We start from the raw sequence: 12500 nt of genomic DNA on the forward strand, positions 1-12500 counted from the left end.
TGCTTGTACTAGAAACAGCAGCTTCCCGTATGATGATGTTGTTGATGCCACAAAGGTCGGGAGTGGGGGAGATTGTACACTTCCGAAGATGGACCTTTGAACCCAAAATCTAAAGGTTTTTCCTCTTTCGTCTTTGAATTGTTAGAAACTTTCTTTATTTCTTTTTTGCTTCATTATTCTACTTCTGTACTACAATGCTTCAATCGAACTACAACACTCTTATATATACATATGTGTGTGTGTGTGTGTGTTTGTGTGTACATGCATACAGGAATATAAAGGACAGAAAATCCTTAACATGTGTGTGTATAGATGTATGTCTATATACGTATGTATATATATATGTATGTGTGTGTGTATTTTACCTCAACTTTAACATCTTCTTCAGGCTTCTTTCTAAAGAATGTTGCTCGAGTATTCCAATTGAATTCTTCACTTCCCTTAACGCTGGGAATTTTCTGCTTCTTTTTCTCACACCGTATTATACAGTATACTTTATCTGCAACATAAACATTTCCAAGAAGTAGATGCAATGTCAGAACAGTGGGGTTGAGGGAAGGGTATATGGTAAACTGAGGAATATAGAAAACCAACCAATAAATAAACATTACACACATACACACATACAAATAAACTCACACACAGACTTAAATATACACACACACACAAATACTCATATACATACAGACACACACACACTCACATACAAACACATATACAGACATGTACATGCTATATATGACTGTAAAAGGCAAAGTCACGCGTCAAATCTTTTTGTTGGTTGTTTTCCTTTTCTTGTTTATGCCGGAAGGAGAAAGCAGTGGCTGTGATAAGAGAGGTGAAAGAGAGAGCAAGAAATCATTACAAAGCAAGTTATATTAGATATATCAGTATATACATAGGAATAAGCAGTTTGTGAAACAGGAAATCATGCATGCAGACAGTTCAATACAAGGTAGGTTAGAAAGAAAAAAAGGAGTTAGAGTGGAAGAGATAGCACAAGCAGGTTAAGTGGGAAGGAAAGAGGGTTAAAAACTTTAGACTAAAGGGAGGAACTGTGACCAGAGTCACAGAGGCAAACCTGAATGAAATACCTACACAACAGGAAGTTTGTCTTTTAAGACACTCAATAATTCAGATTTTTATACAAATATATTAACCTCTGATATTTTCCTACTGCTCTTCTCAAATAGAATCCTTCAATCACTGTATTTTATGATACATTCTAATTCCTTACATATCATTAGTTGCTTAGGTGTTGTGCTTAGTGTGCTTGTGTTATGTGTATATGTGTGTTATGTGTAGGTGGACATCAGTTGAGATATGTGTGTGAGTGTGTATTATATTATGATATAACTAACATATTGCTCACATCAATCACATTTCTTTGATAAATGCTAAATGATAATTTCCTCATTGCACAACTATCAATATTCAGATTTTCTATTCCTGCCATTAAGCAGTTGTATGATAATTTACATTATTATTATTATTATTATTTATGCACAACAGATTAAATTGTTACAAATAAAATTCCTACAATGCCAAGAGCCTTCCTAAGTATCTTGTGTGTCCCTAATAATACTGTTTTCTGGAGCTGCACTAAATTAGGTTTTATGCCTGTTTCAAATTTTCAAGAAAAATTTGTAATGCACTTACAACTACAGGGATACATTTCACCAGCACTTTCCATAGTCTCTGTAACTCAATCACTAGATCCTGGTACTTTGATATTTTCACTGTACCTCTCATATTCACTTTTTCATCGTCTTGGGCTGTAAAGTCAATTACCTGACACTTTCTATTCTTTTTGTCCACTACTGCTGTTAGTTTCTATTAGTCTGTCAGTCTCAATGTTAAAATCACACATCTTATATTTCTTTCTAGTACTTTATTAGGTTCATGTTCATACTATTTATCAGTATGATCAAATCCTAGCTTTCTACATAATACTCAGTGGATTATTCTCCCTAGGTTGTCATGTCTTTTCTAGTATTCCTTCAGTACCACTATACAATATTCACTAACTAGCTTACAACGGGAATCTACCTGATTTTTTTTGTCTATCTTGGCTTTTATCCAGTTAGTCCTAAATGCCTGATCCTATGCTGCTACTAACAGCCTTCCTTTCTGTAACCACAACTATGTCTCACTACTACTATTTTCTGCAACTATCTTTAAAAATCTAACATGCAAAACTTTTTCTTGCCAGTCAGATAATCTTGCTTCTTTTTCATGGTTTTCACTACATTTGGTGTTTTGGTTCCCCTATCTCCTACTGTTATACTAGCAGCTCTTAATAAATTTTCTCTTTATTACCTACATAGGGGGCTATATCTACTCTAGTTAACTCCATACAGTCTTCCATTGATATTAAACCTCTACCGCCTTCCTTTCTAAGTAAATATAGTCTTGCTACTCCTGATCTAGAATGAATTCCTCCATTCATAATGAATTCTTTCCTAGTTCATCTGTCTAGATTTCCCAATTCCAATTTTGTTCAATCTACAAAAGCTGCTGAATATCTAAATAACGATGCTGCCCAAGTATTTACAGCCTTCACTAGATTCAGACCGTTTAGCTTTGATTTCATTAACTTACTCATTCTTCTCTACCATTTCTATAGTTAGTACTCTGTAAGATTCTAACACTCCTGCATACCTATAACTTCCTCCTTTCAGCATTTTTAATGTTTGGCCATCTGGTAACTGAATACCTTCACTACTGACTACCTGTCTCTCTTTTATAACTAATATTGCACACTTATTTATACCATATTCCATAACTATATCTTTGCTGAAGAGTCTTGCACTTGGAATTAAAGAATCTATTTTTTATTTTTACTAAAAAGTTTTCGATCGTCCATGTAGAGAAAATGGTTAATATCCTGCCTTTGCTTTGCTTAATACTAAACTGGTATTAAACTGGTTAACACAAATATCAAAGGGGATAAAGAGATTCCCTGGAAAATTCCCCCCAACATTAACTTGCCCTAATGTTGTGTCACCTGAGTAGAGATCTACTTTCCATTTCTTTATGCTATTAAGCTAATTAACTCTCTTATATTGTCTGCAATACTGAATTAACTCAAACATTCACTTATCCACTTATCACAGCCTATCTTATACTCTATCTTATACTCTATCCATGTTATTGTTTTCCCTTGTAGCTTCCTCCTTGGCTTCACTTATATCCTTTATCCATCTTACTTCATTCTGGTTTTTGTGTTGTTTAGCTATTTTACTTTTTGGTCTTTCTTTTTTAGTTCCCTTGCAAAATCTTCTAACTCTAATTCTGCCATTCACTTATTTCCCCTAATAGCATCAGACTGGTCCACTAGTCTCTGCTGGGCAAAGTTCAGAGAGCTGCTACCTCTGCTGGTAACAAAGGGTGTCTCACTCAGAGTGAATGGCAGACTGTATGATGCATTTATGTAACAGCCATATAGCATGGCAGTGAAAGATGGGCTGTGGCTGCCAAGGACATGCATAGGCTTGAAAGAAATGAAGACGACAGAGTGTAACAGTCTTGAGAGAAGCATCTTGGGCATAATAGGCATCAGATGTGGTGTGCAAGAGAGACAACTGTGCTGGTATGGTCATGTGTTGCATATGGGTGAGGACAGCTGTGTGAAGAAGTGTCACACCCTAACAGTGGAGGGAACCTGTGGAAGAGATAGACCCAGGAAGACATGGGATGAGGTGGTGAAGCATGACCTTCAAACATTCGGCTTCAGAGGCAATGACAAGTGACCGAGACCTTTGGAGATATGTGCTTGAGAAGACCCGGTTAGCCAAGTAAGATCGTATCCGTGGCCAATGCCAGCACTGCATAACTGGTGTATTTAAAAGTACTCTTCAATCATCGGGCAATATGTTGTTCTTGAGAAAACCTGTTGAGTCAAGTGAAATCGTTGTCAGTACCACCTGTGCCAGTGGCACATAAAAAGCACCATTTGAGCATGGTCAATGCCAATGCCGCCTGGCTGGCTCCTGTGCCAGTGGTACATAAAAAGCACCATCCAAGCCTTGTTGATGCCAGTGCTGCCAGACTGGCTCCCATGCTGGTGGCATGTAAAAGCATCATTCAAGTGTTGTTGTTGCCAGTGCCGTCTGACTGGCACCTGTGCCAGTAGTACATAAAAAGTGCCCACTACACTTTTGGAGTGGTTGGTATTAGGAAGGGCATCCAGCTATAGAAACCTTGTTGGAACAGATTGGAGCCTGGCACAGCTTCCTGGCTTGCCAGTACTCAGTCATACTGCCCAACCCATGCCAGCATGGAAAGTAGATGTTAAAAGATGATGATGATTTTCTGTAACCTCCTACTTTGGGCCAAATTTCCCAAGTAACACTGCATTACTACTTTGTTCTCTTCACTTGTCCATTTTCATTATTATTATTATTGAGAGAGAGAGCAGTACGTGTCATCAAAGTGACACTGGGGTAAAATATATGAAGTCCAGTATACCCATCATGACTACCTGTCTGATAAGGGTATGCCAGGCACATGCATCACAACCATAAATGCGTGACATGGTGATCTCATATCAAGATAAAGAGCGCATGACCTTGCAGGTGGGGCCCAGTTAGAATTTTCTTCAGATTGAGTTGCCTATCCCAAAAGATCCCTGAATAAAGTTTGTTTAAAGATGCTGAATGAAATACCCATATTTCCAGAGGTGAATAATTCAAACTCCAAAGAATCCCTCTCAACACATGGCTATGATGCTCCCCCACTACTTCTGCTCATGATCAGAGATGCACACATCGTCAGCCAATAAGGGACATGCTCAACTGGTTAAGGTCAAACAACTGACAAGCAAATCTGTGGTATTGAGCAGAATATTTGCTGTAGGCCATCTTTTATACCAAAACAAAACAATGTACATGATAACACTTCCAATCAGTTAAGATCAGAAGCCATGAGAGCCACTGCCTGGTGCTGCATCAGAGTATAGCCCAGGCACGTAGGTACGGGGGTTATGGGGTGCTCAGCACCCCCAGTTAGAATCTCAGCCCCTCCACTCCAGTATGAGAATTTGTTTTATCCACTTTTGAAATAATACCTTGTTGCCACCTTCTTTTTTCTCATAAGCAATATCTAAAGTTGCTAAAGATGCAATAAATTGAATTTCTTTTGATTTGGTAGTTAGTGATATGAAAATGTGGGTAAATTAGAGCTGGTCAAAATGTTTGTTGTAGCTGTAATTGTTGTCATAGAATTAGCTGCTGACCCGGTCATCAACTGTGGGTTGAATTAAGGAGTGGGTGATACTGGGTCAGTTGTTTTTATTGTTGCTGCTTTTATTGGTTTTTATTGGTGCTCGTGGTGGCGACGGCGGCGGTGCTGGTGATTATCCTTGTTGCTGTTGAAAAGTATGTGAAGAATTGTTGCTGTAGTTAGAGATTTATGGTAGTAAACGCATCACTACACATGTATATATATGAAGAGTCAAATAAAAGTCATTTTATTTCTAAAGGAAAGAAAATTTTTGAAATTTCCCAAAATATTTTTTCAGAAAGTATTTTTCAGAACTTTCACTGAATAATTTTTCTTACTCTTTGAACAAAGTTTATGCTGAAATTATTTTGTGTTTAACTAAAAAAGCATAACTTTGAAGAAATTGAAAAAAAAAATTGCTTGAACCAAAATCTCTTTTGAATTTAATTTTAAAATACATAAATTTTAAGAAATTGTTACTCTTAGAATTAATTATTGCGAATATCAGTGCCTCAAAATAATGAATCACTACCGAAAAAGCAAACTGAAACAATCATTGCTGAATTTCCAATCTGATTCATCTAATAACGCTTAGCAGAAGTGAATTGCAAACAAAGTTTCGCAGCTCAAGGGAGGTCTTGCAAAGTCTTTGACACTCTCATTGGATGATCTAGGACAGGTCGACTGCCAACCAGTGCAGCCAGTTCTAGCAAAGTTTGATCCAAAAATTTCATGGAAATCAGAGACGTGACTTCTCGTCAAGCTGGTCAAATTGGTCGTTTATGGTTAGAGTATTCTCTTTCAAAGAAAGCCTTGTCTTGTTTTGCTTGTCGGCACTTTAATTCTTCTGCTCAAGATGATATTTGTTTTATTAAAAATGGATATTCTTATTGGCATCATGCAAAAGACAAAAAATCAAAGGTTTAACATGGAAGGAACGCCAACAGTGTTTATCCACAACAACATCCGTGTCTTCAATCTTGCAAAATGTCTTCAATCAGTTGAGCAAAAACCATTATTATATCAGTTCCATTGTTGATATTGTTCATTTTCTTTGTGCAAACAAATTGCCTTTTCGAGGAAACAAAAATGAAGCTTTTCAGGATCTTTATTCGGAAGATGATACGTAGCCTTGTGGTCTTTTTGTGAAATTATTCCAGTACACATTAGAGAAAAACTCAGAGCTAATGGAATGTTACAGCACGATTCCAAAAAAAATGCGACCTCAGCAGCAATGCAAAATGAAATCATTGAATTGTTGAGAAGACCTAGTCAACCTCGTGGTCGATGTTTATTTGAAATTATATAAAAATGATGTTTAAAGATTTGACTGTTATCTCTAGCATGTAGAAAGACCTTTTCATCTTAACTATGTGCTTGTTGAAAATCATTAAAAAAAATATTGGAGTCGATACATTCAACTAAAAATTTTTCAAGGTGATGCCCCTGCATGGCCTCAGTTTAATGATTGCAACAAGTAAAATGAAAATAAAAACGAAATATATCAGAAGTTTTAACCAGGTTAGACATCATGAAATGTCAAAAAAAACAAAAAAAAAACAAAAAATAACCGAAAAATCGAAAAATATATGCAAGGGGCTTTTGTCCACTTTCCCACTTTAAGTAGGAGCTTTTGTCTGTACACCTGTTCAGCACCCCCAGCTATCAAGATAGCACCCTCAGTTGCAATCAGCTGGCTACATGGCTGGTATAGCCACTGCCTGGTACTGCATTAGGGCATTATTATTATTATTATTTCCTTCTTTCTTCAAACTTTCTTCCGTTTCTCGCCGTGTGTTTTCCATACACCTAGGGCAGAGAAGCTCATTGTATGCATTCCCAGATTACACACGCAAATTCACAGGTAAAATATGTATTTAAAAAATAAATAAACAAATAAATTCATGGATGGATGTTGGTTTTCACAGCAGTAATGCTCTTCTCAGTACATGAGCTGTTCCAGTTAATACAATTTTTTGCACTTCCTGTAGGGATGGTAAGCCTGGTATCATTTTCAAATAGATTTCAGTACCTTTTTTTTATCATTCTTAGAGATCCTACAATCACTGGTACAATCACTGGTCGCTTTGAGATGCCACGTTTTTTCAATTTCTATTAGCAAGTCTTTATATTTTCTGAGCTTGTCAAATTCTTTCGCCGAGATATTATGATCACAGGGGATGCTCATGTTGATCAATAAGCAAACTTTATTGTTTTGGTCTTTCACAACAATATCCGGTTTATTGGCTTTGATGGTTCGGTCTGTATGTACTGGAAAGTCCCTCAGAATCATTATATTTTCTCCTTCAGTTACAGCTTCAGGGTGGTGATTATGCCACATGTCAGCAGTTGTGATATTGTAATGCCGACTTATTAGCCAGTGTAGATATTGGCCAACTTTGTCATGTCTTAATTTATACTCCACTGGTACTAAGACTTTACATCCAGAGATTAGGTGGACCACTGTTTCAATCGTGTCGTTGCAGAATCGGCATTTTGGGGCTGCTCCATTTTTCATCACATTGGCCTGGTGGTTCCAGGTTAATAGGCTTTGATCTTGAGCAGCCAGGATGAAACCTTCGCTCTCTGCTTTTAGCCCTGAGCTCCGTAGCCACTGATGGGTTTGCTTCTGGTCAACATCAGCTTGTTTGCTACGGGCCACATATTTACCGTGCAGAGGTTTCTCCTCCCACTTATCAGCCAATTGCTCGTGCGCTTTTTTCATTGCCATCATTTTCACCTTCTTTGCAACAATAGTTGCCGTACTTCCCTCGGGTTGTTCAGTTTGGGTATCCTGCACGAGATCAATAGCAAATTTTTGCTTTCCTTTATGATAGAATGAAGCTTCTTTCGTCTCAGATTTTCCAGCCATTCGTTATTTCAAGATATTTGGCCAGTCCAATTGTGGTTGTTTTGTAAGCTAGTTCAAATTGGATCAGGCCTCGACCTCCTTGGGCTCTGGGGAGGTAAAGGCGATCTACATCTGCCTTTGGGTGGTGCATCCAATTACAACTCAGCAGCTTGCGTATTTTCCTATCTATTTTCTTTACTTCACTCATATTCCAGTTCAACACATTGTAGCTATAAGTAACAACTGGAACTGCTAAGGAATTTATAGCTAACACCTTGTTACATGCATTTAGTTCAGATTTCAGGACTGCTCGTACTCTCCTATAACATTCCTTCCTGATCTTCTCTTTCATGCTTGCATGCTGAATACCAGAGCCTTCATTTATCCCTAAATATTTGTAAGTTTGTTCTTGCTCAAACTCTCTTATGACTGTGTCAACATCTAACACGACTGAATTTGTGGTCTTCACTTTCCCTTTCTGGAAAGTGGCCTTGGCACACTTCTCAAGCCCAAACTCCATCCCGATGTCATCACTGAATGCTTTCACGGTGTGCAATAGGCCTTCAAGTTCATTATCGTCTTTACCATAGAGTTTTAAGTCATCCATATAAAATAGATGGCTTATTTTTTATTGACAATTTTATACCCATACTCTGTTCTGTTTAATTCACTTTTAAGGGGTATTAGGGCTATGCAGAATATTAGAGGTGAAAGTGAGTCACCTTGAAAAATGCCACAGTTGATGTTTATATTCTCTGAGGCAAGTACTCCATTAGAGTTGTATAATTGGAGATTCGTATTCCACAACGACATATTGTGCTTCAGGAAGCTTGAAATAACAGGGAAATTTTGAAGATGTCCAGTGATTTCAAGATCCATGAATGCGGTATCCTGTCGAAGGCCTTTTTATAGTCAATCCATGCGGAGCTGAGATTTCTGCGCTTGTGACAGTTCTCAAGGATCATACGATTAATTAGCAGTTGATCTTTGTATCCGTATGAGCCTCGGCGGCACCCTTTTTGTTTAATGGGGAAAATATCGTTCTTCTCCATGAATGCATATGTTTTCTCCACCAGGATAGATGTTAGGATTTTATACGTGGTGGATAAACAGGTTATAGGCCGATAGTTATTTGGAAGTTTGGTTTTGTTATTCTTTGGGAGTAGGTAAGTAATACCACTTGCTAACCATTCAGGTGTTTTCTTTGGGTCTCTCATAATTCCATTGAGCAGCTGAACTAGCTTACCGTGTGCGCATGGGAGCGATGAGAGCACCCTATCTTTACTGGGGGATTTCCAATTATGGGCCTTCGTGAGTGCCTTTCTTAGGTCTGCTATTGTGATGTCTTCCCATGCTTGTTGTTGTAAATTTTGGTAGGATCCGTCTGTTTGTATAGTCCAGTTTGCATTTATGTTGTACGTCTTCTCGTCACTCCAAATCCTTTTCCAAAAGTTTTGAACTTCTTCCATGGGAGGGGGGTCTTTAACGGTTACTTTCTCCTTCCCGATTTCTCTGTAGAATTTTTTGGCATTGGATGTGAACAGCTTATTTTGCTTGTAAAACTTGTTTCTCTTCTCAAATCTTCGTATTCTTTGGGCTTTTGCTTGGACTTTGTGTTCCAGCGTTTCTTTTATTGATATCAGTTCTTCTCTTGGTGAGAATCCAAATTTTCTCTTCATCTTTCTTCCTGTTCTGGATCTTACATCATTTCCACATTTTAGTTCATTTAATATTGATATTTCCCCTCTCATAAATTCAATCTCTTTTTCAATTTTACTTCTCCAGGTTTGGTTTTCTTTGTTTTTTCGGGGGCATACAGCTGGTTTCAATTGCCCTAACAGAAGCGTAAATAATTTCATTTAACTCAGTAAAATCAGGTTTTAATTCTTGTATTATTTCATTTGTTACATAGTTGCCAATTTTGATTTGTTTTTTATTTTGGTTTGTATTTGAGAGTTTATGAAGTGGTTCTCTATTATTCATACTTGTATGTCTTACAACTTCAAGCGTATTCAGGATTTTCTGCCACATTTCTGCCATAGACTCTCTGTGTTCTTCAGCAAATGTGAGATCTTCAGTTACTATTGTTTTTATCTTTTTCCTGACTATCTTTAACAGGTTCAATAGAGTTTCTTGTATCTTCAGGCCTTTGCGTACTTTGGTCAGATGGCAGTCTTTCAATTAAGCCTCATGGCGGGCTATTCTGTTCATCTGTGTCTTATATTTATGTCATTTTCCGTTGCGTGCTTGATCGCGCTTATTTCACTGTCTGTGAGTCTGTTATTTCTAAGGATATCCCTCCTCACATTTGCCAATTTGTTCTCGTCCAAATAGGGTCTACTGTCTTGATTCCGTGTTCTCCATATACTGTAAGAGTTTGTGGTGTGTCTCTCTTGAGATGGCCTACCTAATGCATAGTAATAAGCGTATATTACTTCTTTATACTCTTCTCGGGTCCATTTGTTCCACTTACATTTTTCTTTCTGTGGTGGTTGTGGTGGTGAACTTGGAGGGCTCGAGTTGGGGAATTTCCCGTTCAAGTGACCATCCATGTCCGTATTCGGAGAAGTGTTTGTGCCAGTTGATGACTTTTCGATCCCAGGCTGGCTCTTCCCTGGCGGACGCGCTTCCAGATTAACCATAGGACAACCGATTTGGTATACTGATTTAGTTTTCCTTTTAGTTTCCAAAAACATTTTGGTGCTATGATAATGTTATCATTTTTGAGCTCTGAGTGGCCCACGGGGAGACGGCCATCATTGCCGTTACAATTATAATTATTATTATTATTATTATTATTATTATTATTATCATTATAATTATTATTATTATTATTATTATCATTATTATCATTATTATTATTATTATCATTATTATCATTATTATTATTATTATTATAATTTGAAAGGGAAGGTGAGAGTAGAGAGGGAAGTGCTGTCCGATAGCAAGTTTTCTGAAAGGTGGATAAATGTCGCAAGAATGGCAAGTATGAAAGGAGCCATTCTGAGGTTACACCTGTGATTTGAAAAGGTAATATTAAAGGAGAAAGGGGCTCTCTACCCCACTTTTGACCAGGCTCCCAGTGGCTTTTATGGGGTTTTCCACCAGGAACCTTTCATAACGCCTCCCCCTATTGGGAGTTTTTCGTTGTTATAATTTTTGATTGTTACACTGTTTTTACACAGTTTTTTACAAACGGACAAAACCCTTTGTAACCTTTCGTCCTGTTTTGTCCCTTTATGTGATAATTTGTCAGCCCTTGTGGCCAATAAAAGAATGAATTATTATTATTATTATTATTATTATTATTAAGGCGGTGAGCTGGCAGAATTGTTAGTATGCTGGGCAAAATGCTTAGTGGTATTCGACCTGTCTCTATGTTCTGATTTCAAATTCAACCAAGGTCGACTTTGCCTTTCACCCTTTCAGGCTCTCTAAATTAAGTACAGTTGCCTACTGGGGTTGATCAAATTGGCTGGCCTCTCCCCGCAAAATTTCAGGCCTGGTGCCTATAGCAGAAAGGATTATTATTATTGTAATTATTATTATTATTATTATTATTAATGTTTTCTTTTTTAATATTCTATGTATATATACGTATGTTATAGTGTATGATGAATTACAACATGCACCGTACATACATGTGCACACACACACACACACACATTTATATTCTGATCTAAATCTAATGGGTTTTCTTTTTCTTTCTTATTCAAATATATTATCATGTGTGCCAAGATATCATTTTTTTTTAAGTAAATCAATGAACCCAATTTATATTTTTCTATTTCCCATTGTGGAGTAAAAACTGCCTGAGTAGGTAGGTAGGTAATAATACATTAAACCACCAACTGATGTGTTGAGAGATCAAATCTACTGCAAGCAAGATTGGTTCTTACGATTTTCACTAACCTTAGTTGGTATGTCCAACAGGATTAGAAACATCTGAGAACATATCCAAGGCATATGTCAATCATTTTGCCTCTATGTCAAAATATTGGTAAAATTGCTATAAGCCATCTCCAGGGAAACACAAACACACACGGTACTACAGTCACTGTAATTATTCTAGTTGTTTATTGTAATGCATAATGAGTAACTGAAACAGGAATATTTTGAAAGAGAATGAATGGGATAAAGAGAGTCTACCGAATGTCGACCCAACAGAGGGACCAGCCATCCGAGTTGACAATTCTTTGGTAGTTAAGGCAATTAGAAGCATGAAGACAGGCAAAGACCCAGGCCCATCAGGAATTACTGCAGAGATGCTCAAAATATCTGGCAGTGTCGGCTATAACCTAGTCACCCATATAGTTAATCAGGTGATACACAAAGGAGTCATACCCAATGACTGGTGTAGCAGCATACTAGTCAACTGCTACAAAGGTAAAGGAGACGCCCTAGATACAAATAATTACAGAGGTAT

At 37.4% G+C, this 12500-nt stretch overlaps 1 protein-coding gene across 4 annotated transcripts in view; it reads right to left on the reverse strand.

Moving 5' to 3' along the window:
* The window catches only part of LOC115219759 (calpain-5-like), a 124346-nt gene that overhangs the window by 6137 nt on the left and 105709 nt on the right, over positions 1 to 12500 (reverse strand). For 2 of the 4 annotated variants that reach the window (XM_036509455.1, XM_036509456.1), the window contains exons 13-14: positions 762 to 824; positions 366 to 499 (exon numbers count right to left, since the gene is read on the reverse strand). In XM_036509455.1, the coding sequence (XP_036365348.1) occupies positions 366 to 499; positions 762 to 824 (197 nt within the window). Of the gene's footprint in view, positions 1 to 365; positions 500 to 761; positions 825 to 5068; positions 5369 to 12500 lie in introns of those variants that run through there. The other 2 variants (XR_003882364.2, XM_029790002.2) reach the window with 2 other exon arrangements.

The sequence above is a fragment of the Octopus sinensis genome, linkage group LG15, assembly GCF_006345805.1.
Source record: "Octopus sinensis linkage group LG15, ASM634580v1, whole genome shotgun sequence".
Lineage (NCBI taxonomy): Eukaryota > Metazoa > Mollusca > Cephalopoda > Octopoda > Octopodidae > Octopus > Octopus sinensis.